The sequence below is a fragment of the Peromyscus californicus genome, unplaced genomic scaffold (genome assembly GCF_007827085.1).
Source record: "Peromyscus californicus insignis strain IS unplaced genomic scaffold, ASM782708v3 Scaffold_2__1_contigs__length_46816999, whole genome shotgun sequence".
In the NCBI taxonomy this organism is placed as follows: Eukaryota; Metazoa; Chordata; class Mammalia; order Rodentia; family Cricetidae; genus Peromyscus; species Peromyscus californicus.
The window spans coordinates 33,604,521-33,621,020 of record NW_026294540.1 but is presented as its reverse complement, the minus strand read 5'-3'; the positions used below and the strand labels follow the sequence as shown (position 1 = coordinate 33,621,020).

Genomic DNA, 16,500 nt, shown 5'->3' with positions numbered 1-16,500 from the left:
GCCCCTGTAAAAGCAAACACAGCAGCATGCATCTGTAACCCAGTGTTCCGACCGACGGTAAGACGGAAGACAGAGACACACGGGAGAGTCCCTGGAAGCTCTCTGGCCAGCTTGCCTGGTATTCACCGTGTGAACAAGAGCCCATGCCTCAAAAAGGTGGAGGGTAAAGACCAGTGCCTGAGGCTGTCCACTGACAGCAGGCATGTGCGCTTCTCTCTCTCTCTCTGTCTCTCTCTGTCTCTCTCTGTCTCTCTCTCTCTCTCTCTCTCTCTCTCTCTCTCTCTCTCTCTCTCTCTCTCTCTCTCTCATGCTAAGTAACAACCTGCCTTCTATGACCACCTCATCTGTAGAGAGAAGAGGTGCTGGAGGCCACTGCAGCTCCACCAGTAACCCAATCCCACACCTGCATCAGGAGATAACCAGAAAGTTCCCCAGAAGACTACAAGAAAACACTCACTCCAGACAGCCATGCTTGGTGGGACAGCTGGCCAGAATCAAACACATGCACATGACATGGCTCCCCTGGCAAAGGTCTTATCTCTTGGCTCAGCCAAGTTGGCTGAGGAAGCCTTCAGAGCACATGGTCCAGGAGAACAACAGAATAAGCAACAGCGCTGTTGCAGGAGACAGTCAATCATCACGTCCACATCCAGACAGCAGGTCCTTTCTGAGGTCCTAGGCCATGTTCACCAGAGACCACCTTAGTGCCAAATGGCCGGCCGGCCGTGATCATCATGAATGTTCTCAGAAGGGACAGAAGGGTAGAGTCCTATCTGCAGCCTGAGTGCAGAGCCTCTGGTAAACGCTGCCTCAGCCACAAAAGGGAGACAGTAAAGGGGATGGCCTGGGCCTTGCCAGAAGATACAATGTAGAGCTGAGGACAGAGGATGGGTGTAGTGCCCAGCAGGGGGGGATGGGCAGCTGCAGGCTCACGTTGCTGGTGTCTAGATTAAGAAAGTATCTCCTTGTGGTGGCATCGCAATAAGTGTCTTGCCCTTTGCAGTGACATCAGGGCTCGTTCGCTCTTGCTTTCTCCTGAGACTTCCAAAGGACAGACAGCCTTTATACAGGAAAACTGCAGCAAGGTACCTCAGTCCACCAGCTGTTCCTCATCTGCCCACAGCTGGCCCACACAAGTGGGCCAGTGGCTAATGCAGGCAGTTTGCCTATCAATTCTCTGCTCATATGGCACCAGCTACCAATCCTGCCCAAGACAGTACTGCCACGAAGCGGGCAAAGCCTGGATCTGAGGCTGTGCACTGAGAAGGCAAGCTGACAGACTGGTCCAGAGATGGTCCCAATTTGGACAGGGCAACAGCAGTCCCTGGTCAGACTCTAGAGAGGCAGACAACAGCACTGGGACAGCACAGCTGTGGTTGGTCTCGTGTGTGGCCAAGGTGGCAGGTGGGTAGCACACATTTCTTACCCCTGTAGAAGTGCTGACAGCGCTGGCCATGGTCCCCAGCCAGGCCCTGGGGACTGCATGTGTTCAGACACAAGCCCTGGACATGCGCCACCTGTGACATTCCATCCTGCACAGAAGCCTCAGCAGGGCTATTTTTATCCTGAAGTGAGAAGTGGCAGCCTGATGATCTAGCACCCCTGCAGGCACACAGACAGCTTGAGGGGTTACAGGAAAACCTGTGGTGGGTACAGGCTGGGACAGGCCAGCCCAAGCCCTGAAGGGGGCTGGTATTACCTTCTGCAACACCATGGCCTGGCCTGGCCTGGCTGGCAGGACCCTAAGAGGAGGACAGTATGCCTACCTGGACCTAAGCCGGCAGGGTCCACCCAAGGACAGAGTTAACACTGAAGCGGCCAAGACTCAAGGAAAAGGCTTTCCCTTGGGATGTGAGTGTAGACACGGATGCAGGAGCCTCTCTACACGGATGGCAGGCAGAACGCCTTCTGCTTCTAGGGGCTGCAGAGCAACCAGCTCCTGAGCAGACAGTCAGCATGCGCTGGCATTCAAAGATGCAGACTGTGGTACGGACTATGGGGGTGGGAGCCCTGAGGGCAGAAGTGTGCTCTGCTGGAGTGGAGGAGACAAACAGCCCCAGCCTATGCCACCACACTCTATTCAGGGTTAGTGACTCCACAGAGACCCACTCCCTAGCAATCCTAGGCACTAAACTAGAAATAGGAGATTCCCAGACTCCAGCCTATACCCACTGGATCCGACGTCAACAGAGGGTCCTGGCCAACAAGTGTTCCCACAAACCCTGCAAGGGTGTGATGGAGCTCAGATCTGGGAACTGCAGCGGTGGGCAATCAATCTTCTGGCATGCGGCTGGGATCCCAATGGCCGCCTATCATCTATGTGACCTCCACCAAGGCTGATCTTAACATCTCATCTCAGCTCTTAGTATTTGTCCTCCATCTCTGCAATGGGCCCAGTGAGCTGGGACTTCCGCTAAGTGGTGGGGTGATTCCTCACACAGGTAAGGCCCCAGGTTCTTCCCTTCAGCCTTCTGCATCCACTTCTTGGAACTCTTTGGAGCTTCTCCCCCATGCTTCACCCACAGTGCAGGCCTCTCACCGGAAAGCAGCATGCCAGTGCATTTGTGAGGAAGTCTCCATGTAGCTAGCAGCGCCGTAATCTGTTTTAATTAAATACGCTGGAAACACAACTCAGGTGACGCGTGGCATCTAAGTGCCACACACTTGTATTTATGGCTCCGTCGACAGAGGACTCGTGACATCTGCTTCCAACCTCCGCAGCGGCTTTATTAAATGGAATAAATAAAATCCGGGCAAAATGGCAGCAGCCCCGCCAGAGACAGGCTACTGGGAGTCTCCTAGCTCCACATTTCCAGTTTGTTTTGCTGAAATGATTTTGCTAGAATCAAAGCATGCCTTGTGCTGGAGCTGCTGAAGGACATTAACCCAGGCCAGGACTGTGCTGAGAGGAGGGCGCAGTGGCTGCCTGCCTACTCATGGCCAGCCCTGAGGCTGTCACATCTGCCCTCTCATGAACAAAACTGACAGTGAACACCCCCCCCCCCCGCCCCGTCCACACACACACACACACACACACACACACACACACACACACACACACACACACACCGGCCAGGCACAGACGCCTATCCCAGTGCACAGGAATCCACAGAACGGCCTGTTGATGACAGAGAAGACAGGAGCTGGAGGTGAGGAAGGGTGAAGGAAAGGGGACAGAGAAAAGCCATCAGGCAGCAAAAGAGAGAGCAGAGGGTCTGGGAGACAGCCCAGTGGGTAAAGGGCCTGCCTGCCTCACAAGCATGAAAACCTGAGTTCGAATCCCTAGCATCCCCAGCACCCACGGAGAATGCCAAGTTTGGCAATGTGAACCTGAAATCACAGTGTGAGGAGATGAGGACAGAAAGATCCCATGGGCTCACTGGCCAGCCAGTCGAGCCAAATCTGAGCTCCAGGTGATGGTGAGAGGAAGGCCCCAATACTGACCTGACCTCCAGACGCATGAGTACCGACATGTGCACCCAAGCATGCACATGGGAACACATGCACACACAGCTGACAGATACACAGAAGGAAGACTAAGGACGAAAGCAGAAAGGAACTAGATGAAGGGGTGGAGAGGCAGAGAGAGGGGTGGCAGCACCACACACACAAGACCGCCTTGAATCAATCATCACATGGTTAGCGGTGTCTTCCTGCTTCCCTGCAGCCCTCCCTCTTGTCCATGAAAGTGAGGGCAAGAGCAGGCCTGTCCCTCGACGGTGGATGTGAAGTCAGATCCCACACTAGGGGGTTCCCTTGCATGTACCTCTCCACCTTCTGACAACTCAGGACTGAACACCACAGGCAATGTGATGGCTCGCTCTCCACTGCACATCTTCCTGGAAGAAACTACTTACATCCGAGACATGAGCCATGCTCGCACAGCGGCAAGGCACTAAGGGACCTTTAAGGAAGGAGTTCCACTAAGTTATGTAACTTTTTACTGTGTCAATACAAGCAGCTCAGCTAATAAACTCCTGACAGGACTTTTAAAGCTCTCCAGGCATGAGCCATTTTCCAGCTTCTGTTACATGAATTTGACTGTCCAGTAAGGCAATGGAAAGCTACCCTCCATGGCTGCAGCTCTACCACCTGCAGTTGGACCAGTGACCCGCCCCTTGGCCTGGGAATACAGGGTTGGATCAAGGCTGGGCTGCCCTACAGTGAGCTGAGCACACCTGTCCAAAGATGATTCACACACACCACCCCCGCCCCATCTCAGCCATTCTCCAGGCATTCAGCACGCAGGAGGTGCTAAGACTGCATGCTATTGGTGTAGCTCTCAGACCCTGGCCGTGAGCGAGGTCTCTAGAATACACCCAACAGGGGTGTCAACATGCTCATGAGATGGGGAGAACAAGAGACAGGAAGGGTTGGTTTGGACCACCCTCCACCTCAGGCTTTAGTTTCTCCAAATGCAAAAAAGCTACCCTGTTCCCAGGAGTCTGGAGAGATTCTGAATAAGAATGTGCAGGCTGCAGGATGTGCCTATAAGCCAAGGCACTCAGAAGTAGCAGGTGATGCATGCTACCTTGATTAACAGAGTGGCCTGAGATGGTCAGGATGTGCCTGCTGGACCCTTCAGGTGTGATGTCACCAAGCTGTGGCTCCATGGCTGTCCTGGCCCAAGAGTGCTCTCCTCAAAAGGGTCAGGGCTGGAGGTGACAAGAGGCCTAGGCCATGGATCTGCTGACTGGGCCAGGTGTTGGCGATGGCCAGGGTGTGGCTGGAAACACCAAGCTCCATGGCTGCTGTGGGAACAGCTTCCTGGCTGACTTCGGTCACGGGGGCTTTTCCACCAGTCATGCTCACAAGTCACCCTCAATTCCCAGAACTTCTGATTTGAGGAACACCCCGTCCCCTAGTCTCACCAGGTCTCCAGGAGCCCACACCAGCCTCTCCAGAGGCAGCTCCCCACTCCTCTGGGTCTATATGCCTAGGCAAGGCCATTTGCCCATCTCCCTTCTCACTAATGGGGACTCTTGGAGCACCCAACTGTACCTAGGACTCCGTGGGGGCAGAGAGCAGGATGAGAAGTGGTTGGGGAAGGAGTACCCTCCTAAGGTCAGGCTACACAGCAGAGCTGGGAAGCAGAAAGCCAAGGCCACCCTCATCCTTCCAGCTCCCTCCACAGCAGACCGCCCAGCTGTGGGACTCACACCTGCCTGGTCCTTGCCTCTGGTCAAGCCTGACTCAGGATGTGCCCAGTTCCCTATCATCCCCTCCTCCTGGCCATCCTTTCCTGCACCTGCCTAGCCCCCTCCAGGACAGTATGGCTAGGCCCAGAAAGCAGTGGGCCTGTCTGCTGCCCCCTGGTGGAAGCAGACGGTGCAAGGCTCCCACTCCAGTGGATTCAGACCTGTAGGCAGGCTTCCCCCTCTAGACTATGCTAAATCCAGATACTACTCCACCCCCAAGGGGTTGAGGTGGCCACGCCTTGTGCTCCTCCAGGGTCCCACTGTGTGAGAAGGAGACCTTTAGGGGAGATGGGGAAGCCTGTGACTGACTGGGCACAACTGTCTCCTGGTGACTTGTGTGAGGATGAGGCACAAGTCTGAACACATGGCCACTGTAGACTGCAACAAACAGTGACACACCACAGTCAGAAGCACGACTACAGGAGCCACAGTGCGAGGAGAAACGTCACCTGGGGCTCTGCTCTCAGGACCCCAGCTCACCGCAGTCATGATATCGGCACATATGATAGGGCCAGAGGAGGAAGGTCACGGAGGACCAGCCTGCTTCAAGAGGCCAGAGTGCTCATGCACAGGAGGGCGAGCTGTGAAAGGGATCCTGAAGGTGTGTGTCAGAGGAATTTCTCAGCCTCCCCCAGCTGACTAACCTCATAAACGCTCACAGTCACGATTACTGAAAAATAGTACGAACACCAGCTGAGCCCCCAAGCTCTATCATCCACTAGCTCTACTACAGCTCTGGGAGACAGACATGAGGAAGAACTCGCCATCTTTACATCCTTCGGGGAAAGAGAGGGGGTGCCTGACACACACACCATGAGCAGGGTGATGGCAGGATGGTGACAGGGAGCACTCATCTGTGGAACTGAACCCCAACAGCACTGATCACGTGACACAGAACACACCACACTACCATGCTCCTAACCACCTATGTGGGATGCATATGGGCAACAGAGAAGGGACCGTTCAGTGAGGAAATACCGGGGACACTGCGAGGTATCAGAGAGCAGACCTGCAAATCTCCCCTCGTTAGCATTTCTCAGGCAGCCTAATGTGCTCTAATAAAACGGCAATTAACACAGTTACATTGATGATGGTACAGCTCGCTGGAGCCCGAGTCAACCTTTCAGATGAGGATGGAGGGCTGGGATGCAGCAGCTCATGGCAGACCCGGTGGGTCGCACTCCTGGCTGCTGCCCACCTGTGAGTCACGGGGACAAATGTGTAGCTGGGGGCTGGGGGTGGGATCAACATAGGGCCAAGTGAGTCTCCACCCCTCAGAGGGTTCGGTTCATTCTGCCAAGAGTGTCAGCGAGGGCTGCTCCTCCAGGCAAGGACAAGGCAGGCCCAACGCACCTGATGAGAATCTCACAGGCAGGAAGAACATGAGGGCAGCCTGGCCCATGACCTCCTCCCCACGGCACAGCCTTGCCACCATCCATCCTTAGAGCTAAAGCTCGGCAGCTCTCACTCTGTCACTCTCCAATCTTCCCACCGCGAGACCCGTAGCCATCCTCTCAGCTGGAGGGTCAAAAGTGCAACCTTAGTGTTCCAGACAAGTTACAACAATATTGGGAGCTTCTGACTGCTCCCTCACAAGAACCCTCAACTCCACACCTCTGCCCTAAAATGCTACTTCACTTCATGGTTATCGTGGGTTTCATTTATATATATGTTTGTTTGCTTTTGCAGTACTAGGAATTTAATACAGGTACTCATGAAAGTTAGCTCTACCACTGAGCCACACCTCAGCCCCTCACTGGGGGATTCTAGGCAGATTCTCTACCACTGAGCCACACCCCAGCCCCTCACTCTGGCTGTCACTTTGGACACTTCTCCAGGCAGACACTGGAGCACTGGCTGGGGGAGGGCCAAGCCACCTGCACAGAATGACTGGCCCAGAGGCACCTGTGTGTGTTTGCATCACACCAAGGTCAAGGACCAGCCCAACAGGTGTGAGCATCACCACCAAAAGAGCTGATGGCCACAGCACGTGACAAAGGCCTTGACCCAGGATGCGCTGCAGGTGAACAGTGATGCAGGGCAGACCTAGCGGTGTCTACAGGCACCTGGTGACTTGGGCTCACTCCTGGGCCTTCTGGGTATCCGCTTTCTTGTCATTAAAATGTGGGCAATTGACAGTCCTGTTTCTAGGGTCACAGCCAGAGTCAAGCCTGGAGACACAAGTGAAAAGTGGGTACAGAGCAGGCCAAGGCAGCCTCGGGGGGCACAGCTGTGTGGTGCTCCTGACAGGCAGGATCCGCCTTGTCCTGTATGGTCATCCACCTTCTCCTGAGAACCGAGCATCCCCACCCCTGTTGGAGGGAGAGCAAGGGCTTCCCCCTGCATCTGGGATGGTTTTCAGGGAAGCCACACCCCAGGGAATGCCAGCATTTAGCAGTAGGAGTTCTGCATTGGCACAAGCCAGCCAGAAAGGAGAGGCCCGATGAGGTTCTCACTGGTTCCCAGTGCCTAGCAGCGTATGGGGGCCAAAGGGTTACTCTCTTCCTCAAAAGGGAACATTTTCTCTGACCTCACTAAAGCAGAATGAGACTTCATAGGACTCATGATACTGTGGGAGGTGACAGGGAGAGACAAAAAGTCACAGACTGCTTGGAAGACGCTGCACCATCCCCTAGACAGGAACACCACAGGAACATGCAGCAAGAGGAAGCAGGCTGCCATGGGGACCACATGGCTACAGGGCACAGATCGTCCTCAAGGCACCTGGCAACAACTCGGGCTGGCAGAGGCCATGCCTCGCCCTGAATCCCCTTGACACCCACCTCTGACGCCTGGGGTTACCTGGAGTCCTCTGACTACCAGGTACCACATAAGAAATAAAGGAGGGTAGGTATCAAAATCACCCCCACGGCTGCACGCCCCAACACGGTCCCCACTCACCCACGGTGCCCACCTACCTCCATCTCCGAGCTGTGGGCATGCACCTTCTGAACCATGTCCTCGGCCTCCCACATACGCTGTGTCAGCTGGGCTGAGAACTCGGCCTGGGTCAGCTCACTGTCGTAGGATCCCAGGATGGCACGCATGCCGTCTCGCTCCTGAGGACACAGATGGTCAGGTCAGGTGGGACAGTGTGTCGATGGCTTAGGGAAATACCGAGGTGGGAGCCTCAGAGTTCCTACATATGGTATCCAAAAAGCTCCGGACTGGCTTGCTTCCATCTGCACACCTTCAAAGAGCCTGCAACCGAGACCCAAGCATGCAGTATTCTAGACTCAGTTTCACTGGGCCAGTGATGGAAGGAGCCAACCCTGCCAACAGTACTCACCCTAACCATGCCAGGGTGGATACCGACTTGATGTGACTTCTGACTAGTGACAATCAGAACAAGAACACAAGCCTGGTGAGTGAGCACCAACCCTATCTGAGCAGACTAGCTCTGTCCTAATGCACTAAGTGCCCTGAGACACTGGGGCTCCAGAAATCGCTGTGGTCTCAGTAAGCACTTCACCTCCACAGAGAACTCAGATACATGAGACCACCAGTCTGTCCAGCTGCGCCGAGCACTCCTACCTTCCCGCTCAGAACAGAGTGGGAGTGAGAGCTGGGGGTGTGGCTAATCCTTGGCTGGTCTGTACACACTACAGATCCTAAGGTTGACAGCCTGAATCAGAAAGCTAACAGTGGAGAGATGCTGCCAGGACTGGGACCCAGGGTCCCTAGAATGCTGGGGAGACCTGCACAGGGGATGAAGGAGAACCCCCTCCACCCGGCCAGCAAGGAAGCCCATAGACATGCTACCTACCCTGTCTCGGGGAGCCAAGCTGCTCTGAGGGCCACATATGGGGTACAGCACTGTTGGGGAGCCTGGCCTCCCCAGGCTCTTACTGCGTTCTCTCTTTCCCCATGACACCGGATCTTAAGTATGGCCCCAAACCGACAGGCTTCTCCGGACACAGATATCACTCATAGGTAGAGGAGGTCCAGCCCCCAAATCCCAGGTGCAGGCTGGGGACTCCCCCTACCCTGATGTCGCCTTCTAAGAGCTCAACGAACGGAGTGCACACGCGGGAGTGACAATCCTTCCTCTAGCGCTCCAGGTGTGCCAGACCCAGCTTCACCAACCTCCTGTGCACATCACCTTGGGGAATGTGATGAGGCTCTTCATCCTGCAGGTCTGGGCAAGCCCAGCTCTGGGCTTCTAACTGGAACCTGAGGCATCCCTGCTGATGTGCTTGGTACCTTCTGCTTGAGCTTTGCCCATTCACGCAGCCAGCCATGAGGATGCTCGGGGACCGCACAGCTCAGGAAGAGGTCCTTCCTACTGTAAGCAGTAGCCTCCAACCCCAGCTCGGACCTGCTGCCAGCTATCTAGTCACCCACGTTTCCAGTCCTCCATCAGCAAGAAAGTGGTCACAAGGGCAGCCATGTGGATCAATACCACTGTGGACAAAGTGTCCAGTGAGCTGTCCTGCAGACAACCGGTGCTCATGAAAACAACAGGATTTTATTACCACTGGCAAACGCTGTCTCGGTATGATGGGCAGGACCTGGCTCTTACATGCTCCAGCACACCCCCTTCCCAAACCATACACCTGGAAAAGGTCAGAGTGGCCCAGCATAACCCTGGCCAGTGGCTCCTCCCATGTGACCTGCACTGTCTGTCCACACCAGGAGAGCTCACATGGACCAGCTTATTCAGACCATATAGGTACCAGGAACAGCACCAGTGGCCACCATGGAGTTTCCCATGAGGCTGAGACCCTGACTGTGTCACCCAGACTCCGCCAACCTCAGCACCAACACTGCCTAGCCTTAAGCCCCTAATGCTTAAGGTCATTCTCCCCTCGGCCCATGGGCCTCCAAAGCCTTGTCTGGCTCTCTTTCCTCCTAGGCTGGGGACACGGTTATCACCTCGGCACAAAACTTGTAATTAGTGAATGCCAAAAAATTCAATAAGTAAGAAATTAAAGTTCCAAATCCAGCTGGAACTGGTCACAGGTCTGGGGGTGATCTGTTTCCGTGGGAAGGTTTATGAAGTGCCATAACTTTATTGAAATCCTATATCTTCCCATTGACTTTTATTGTCTCGAGCTGGTTACCCAAGTTATCATTAGCAGAGTGTCGATGCCACGAGAGGCTGGGCGGGGGATTTCCTTTCATCAACAAACTGTAATTGTCTCTTTTATTGATCGGTAAATCTCCCCGCTGCCACCTTTCGCTGGTTTCTCTCTTCCAGTGTCTCCAGGCTGGCGCAGAAGAAAAATGGAAGTGGAGAAGTTTGCTGTTTGTGTCTTTTCAGGGAACGGCCATCGCAGTGCGGGTGCTGTGTGGTACGACTGGGTAACGGCTCTTTAATGAGCAATGCCACTCTCGCACTGGCTCCACTTGAGCAGGCACAGGCGATTCATCGCAGCACAAACCAGCGCCTGGGTGGTGCCTACAGAGCCCTAAAGACCTGCTCACCAAGTACCAAACAAAATGGTATTTTCCACTGAGTGCTTCTCCTCAGGTACAGAACAATCCTGTTTGAAAGCAATCAAATTTGCTCACCACGTAATTAATGGCAAGGAGAGAGTGCTAGCAGACAGTCGTCTCACCAAGGAAGTCATCAGCTGAGGATGGAGGCCTCAAAACCACCTGAGACAATCGGAGGGGACAGTGAGCCTTCTAGTTGGTGTCTCTCTGGGTCAGGAGAGGCCAGTGGCCATGCTAGCTGTCACACAGCCCATATGACAAACTAGTAAAATACCTGACAGTATCATGCAGTGGTAGAGAGGGCTGGGAAGATGGCTCCGTGGGTAAAGTGTCCACAGTGCAAGCCTGAGGACCTGAGTTCGGTTCCCAGAATCCCTGTAAGAAGCCAGGTGTGGTGGGACATGCTTGTCATGTTAGCACTGGTGAGGCAGACACAGGAGGACTCCCACGGCCGGCTAATCAGCCAGTCGAGGTCTCAGTGAGAGACTGTGGGGGCTGGCACGATAGCTCAGGGGGTCACTGCCAACCTGAGGATCTGAATTTGATTCCTAAGGTCCACATGGTGGAAGGAGGGAGCTGAGTCCTGCAAGATGTCACCTGACCTACGGCATGTACACACACACACACACACACACACACACACACACACACACACACACACACAGGTGGAGGGGGGGTAACTAAAGCTATGTTACACGACCATTTTCAACTCACTCCTAGCCAGAAAGAGCAACAACAAACCCAAAGAAAGGACTTCTTCCCTGTCTAGCGTGGAGAACCCTAAGTTGAGTGGGTTCACTTAGGGAAGCATGGGTGACAGGTGGCAGCTCTATCACCAAAAAGCTCACTCGAGCATGCTGACGACCCCACAAAGCTACATCCCGAGAGCTAGCTCCCTGCACAGCTTGTGGGCAGCTCCATGCAAGAGTCTCCTCTCCCCAGCAAATGCTTCCTGCTTCTGTAGCCCTGGGAAGGGGCTCTTGAGCGAAGTCTCTTGTGAGTCTCATGAGTCCCAGCCCCAGACTCCATCCACATCCCACCTGAGCCGGCTCCCTCCTCCACAGTGAATGTATCAATCCGGAAAGCGCTACATGAAAAACTAGTACAGAATTCCAAGGCCAGGGCTTCACAGTGCTTTTCTAGAAGGGAAACTGGGGCACAAAAGGGCAGAGTCACTTGTCTCAGGACCCAGGAACTCCAAATCACTGCCTTCTGGAACCTGAGCCTCTTGACAATGTCTCCCCCCCCCCCCCCATGACAACACTTAGGATGAGCTTAGACAGCCAGGCCAGGAGGGTCCACACATGATCATCACAGGACAAGCAACAACAAACATGGGGTACAGGAATAGGCACCCCAACTCCTGGGCAGACCCTGGATGCCCCGAGAGAGCTCTGTGACTGTCACTGTGTCAGTGGAAGCCCTGTCACTCATCTTCCATCCACCGTGTGTGCTCACTAACCTGGCACTGGCATGGAGAAGGCCCCACTTAAGCCCACAAAGGTCCTAACAGCACAGCCCACCGGGCCTTGGGGCAGAGGACGCAAGAACAGGCCAGTGGCCAGAGTGCTGAGGAGAAGGCGGTGGTCACAGGTAACCAGAGCATGCAGGCTGCACTGGGTGCATGCAAAGAAGCATATCCCAGGCAGAGGGCAGTGGAGGTAGTTCCCAGGGGGCCTTGCCAGAGAGCAAGACATGAAGAGCACACATCAGTTTCTTTCTGTTGCTGCGGTGGAACACCACACCCAAAAACAACTCTGGAAGAAAGGATTTGTTTTGGCTGAAGGTTCCAGAAAGAAAGTCCATAATGGGGTGGGGGTGGGGAGCAGGAAATTGAGCGATCATATCTTTTTAATTAATTAATTAATTAATTAATTTTTCCTATTAGCAGCTTGACACAGTACAAATTCTTATCCTAATAGTGAAATGTTTCACTGAGGCTTGCCCAGTGATTGAGTAAAACCAACTTTTTATCAGTCACAGTCATCCTAGGGTCCCCCCTGCTATGTAGCCTCCCTGGTTCTGTGGGTTGCAGTCTGATTGTCCTTTGCTTTATATCTAGTATCCACTTATGAGTGAGTACACACCATGTTTGTCCTTCTGGGTTTGGGTTACCTCACTCAGGATGATATTTTCTAGTTCCATCCATTTGCCTGCAAATTTCATGCTGGGGTGATCATATCTTAACCACAAACACCAAAAAGAGCACAAACTAGAAGTGGGGCGAAGGTCTACACTCTCAAAGACCACCCCCAGTGCCACGCTCCTCAGCAAGGCTCCACCTCCTCAAGTTCCATAGCCTTCCCAAACAGTTCCACCAAGCAGAGACTCAATGTTCAAATACATGAGCTTACGGGGACATTTCTCATTCAGATTACTCACAGCCCACCCTCCAGGGAGAGTTCCTCACCAGCCTCCGGTATACCATGGGAAAGAGGTGTTGACATGGAGTAGAGGACTAGTCTGCAGTCTGTTGTCCCTACAGAGACAGGGAGTGTATATGCCAGGCCAGGACATCAGTTTGCGCTGTGTCCTGGAGAATAAAATCAGCCTGTCTGAGATAATGGACTATACAGTGAAGAGGCAAGGTGCCTGGGTGGTCTTAGAAGTTCAAATACAGCCCTGTGCAGGAAGCTCTGGACTCAGAGGCCACACCCTCCAGGTGACAGGTCAGTGGCTTGTGGGTGTATGCATCACTGCCACCCTCTATTCTCTCTTGTCACAGCTGCTTTCTCTGGGTCAAACAGCCCTGCTTGGAATGGACATGAGTGACCCACGAGGCCGGTGTGCACACAGCTCGGAAGCCTATCTCCGGCCGCAGGAGAGCCTGGTGTTGGACAGGTAATACATGGCTCGAGGCGGCCTTGTCACTTCCCACCCTCACTAAAAGGGGACTGGGTAGAGGCACCTGTGTGTTGGCACAGGAGGTTCTTCCTACACCCAGATGCCCCTCCACCCTGCAGAGCAGCTGGGAGGAGAACCTATACTCAGTGCAGGCATGTCCCTTCCCCCTCACCCCTTTCTTCTCCCCTCCCCTCCCCTCCCCTCCCCTGCCAGGGCTGACTCACTGGGCCACCCACTCATTGCAGTTCTATCTGAAAAGCCTTAGAGGGCCTCTAGGGGCACTCTCTGTGGGCATCTCCTGTGGTCCTTCCACTACCCCCATGGCCTCGCTCCTTGTCTGAGCTCCTCCACTCACTTGTCTTCATCACTCCACAAGGCCTCCTTATGAAAAAATAAAGCACGGCTGTAGAGCTGTTCCGATCCCTCCCAGCACCAGGAGTTGCCGAAGTCCACCCAACTCGGGGAATCCCAGCCCCGCTCACTCTCCCCATCACTTCTCTCAAGGTAAGTGAGCAGTGGCTGGAGGCATGGGGGCCTCCACAATGTAACCAGTCCCTGGTAGGCACCTGAAGCCTTATCTCACATACGGGAGTCTTCAAGGTCCTTTCTCTAGAGGACCCAGGCCCCTCTTGGTATCTCATTCCAAGGGAATCCCAATAGGTCAGGAGCACAGAAACACGGACAGGAATAGTTCTGTCTCTAGAGTCAACCCTGGTACATGCCTTGCACATCCCCACTTGTGGAAAGAGGTTCCAGAAAGGAAGAAGAACACAGGACACCATGTCACATTGAGGGGGCATGTCCCCAGGAGGGTGATGGTGTCTGCACAGCTGCACTACCCTCACGACCCACAGGAACTTCCATTCTGATCAGCCAGAGCTGCCCTTCAGTGCTTGGGGTCAGCAGAGGCACGTCTGATCACAGCCCAAGTCCCAGACATAGGTTCAGAGGGGACAGGAATGCCTAGACCGTGTACAGAACTATCAGGACTGTTTTCTGGGTCATCTCTGTCTGGCTATTTCCTTCTGGAACACTCTAGAACTGCAAGCATGAGAAAAGCCTGCTTGCAGGGTCCTAAGAGAGGAAAGGCCCTTCCATGGTACATCCAGTCTGAAGGAGGACATCAGATGACAAGCCTCAGCTGTCCAAGCCAACAGAATGCCACCTCCACCCACCTCTGTGAGGGGTGGCTGCTCACTCCCAACCATGGAACTGGCCTCTCAAATTCCAAGGGCTTCACTGTCCACAGATTCCAGACCAACCATGGCCCACATGAGTAGTAACCGTATGAAGTAATCAACCAGTAACGTCCATGGCTGATGGGCATAGTACGGAGTGAAGCTGGCTCCCAAGAGAAACCTCCCTGGGGACCACCTGCAAAGCCACAGCCACCAAGGTCTGGGACATAGCAGCTCTCAAGCAGGAGGAAGCAGGGATTCCAGGGCCAGATCAGCTGGGCAGCCAGGTGAGGGCCCTGGATGGAACAGCCCCTGTCCACAGTGACAAACGTCTAACAAGACCCACCGCCACACAGAGGATGACTGGAGTATGCATGCCGCCCTGAGGCTGGGTAGATGGGAAAACCCACAAAAGTCTATTACTGAGAGTCTGTGACCACAAGCCTACATGCAAAACCCAGGAGCTAGAGATAACTCATCTGAAATCACATACCATGTCAAGCCCAGATGGACACACCAGCAGAAGGCCTGGGTCTGACAGAGAGGACAGAATCAGTCCCCTCATCAAATAACTTCCTGGGGTGAATCAAAGGCTGGCGAGGAGGGTATGGAGGCATCCATCCTCCCCCACACTCACTTCATCACTGTGTAAACTGGTGAGTGACACTGCAGATGCACTGAGAATCTTAAATCAGACTTCAGGGGAGAACCTGCACTGAGCCAGGGAGGTTGCTCTGGGGTACGGGATGGTTACTCTTGTTGGCAACAGGACTTGATCTGGAATAAACTGAAGGACAAACCGCTGCTAGACTGTGGGGGACTTGCCCGAGGTGATTTTAAGTGGAAATGCCTGCCCTTCCAGCGGCAGCCCAGATAAAAGGAGGTCCCAGAAGAAAGCTCGGATCTCTGCCAGCTTGCCTTTGTGCCTTGCTGGCAAGTTCATCTGCCCTGTGCTGCTGCACTACTTCACTGATCTTAGAACCCAGCTTCCTCAGCTTCCCACATGGACCAAAGAACAGTGACTCTCCAGGAATCCCCTCGGCCTTCGGGGCCCGGCGGAGACTGTGAGACACCCAGTCCTGTGGGTTCCTGAGCAGCTGCAGGGCCCTCAGTTCTCCAGGTAAGGCAGCCACTACACTGCCCAGACCACATCATGGAAGGCAGTCCACTAAATCCTTGGACAGCGGGAGTGGGGTCGAGATATAGTAACTGCACTACAGAAACTATGCAGGGAGAAGGGGAGGACCTGAGGGAAAACCAATACATTCCAAACAAGGGAAGGAAACTGCAACTATGACATTTTTAAATGGTACAGATAAAGTACTAAATAAGAACCCAGAAATTCATATGGGAAGAATCCACACTGGAGACAAAGTAAACATGCTGATTAAAAGACGAAGCTCATACTGTGTAAGAAAAGCAAGCGTCCACTGCAGTGTATTTCCAGAAAATAAACGGCGCATGATGAAGGCAGCCCGGGAGAGCAGGAGCCCCGCCTACACCCGCCAAGACCTCACCAGAGCTGGGTGCCATTCTAAGGCTCGAGTCACCAGAACCACATGAGTTGTTGATGAGAAAGAGGGCAGTGCCAGCCATCACTGATCCAATGGCAGAGGTCAATGTCCATCAGTGACAAATCAAGTCGACAGCCGGGGGTTAAACATGGAAACCAAAGACCAATGTGGAAATCTCCGACCTGAGGTACAGTTGGTATAGCACTTTCCACACAAACATGAGGATCTGATTCAATCCGCAGACCCGAATCTTGGGGCTAGCCTAGCCTGCGTGGAGCACTCCAAACTGGTAAGAAATCCTGTGTCAAAACAGTGAAGAGTGGTAAA

At 53.9% G+C, this 16,500-nt stretch overlaps 1 protein-coding gene across 2 annotated transcripts in view; it reads right to left on the bottom strand.

Annotated features, from left to right (window-relative positions):
* Mad1l1 (mitotic arrest deficient 1 like 1) overlaps positions 1-16,500 on the bottom strand; it is a 334,799-nt gene that overhangs the window by 129,166 nt on the left and 189,133 nt on the right. Inside the window, exons 1-2 of one of the 2 annotated variants that reach the window (XM_052754235.1) lie at positions 8,488-8,511; positions 8,117-8,257 (exon numbers count right to left, since the gene is read on the bottom strand). In XM_052754235.1, the coding sequence (XP_052610195.1) occupies positions 8,117-8,257; positions 8,488-8,496 (150 nt within the window). In that variant the 5' untranslated portion in view covers positions 8,497-8,511. Of the gene's footprint in view, positions 1-8,116; positions 8,258-8,487; positions 8,512-16,500 lie in introns of those variants that run through there. The other variant, XM_052754234.1, reaches the window with a different exon arrangement.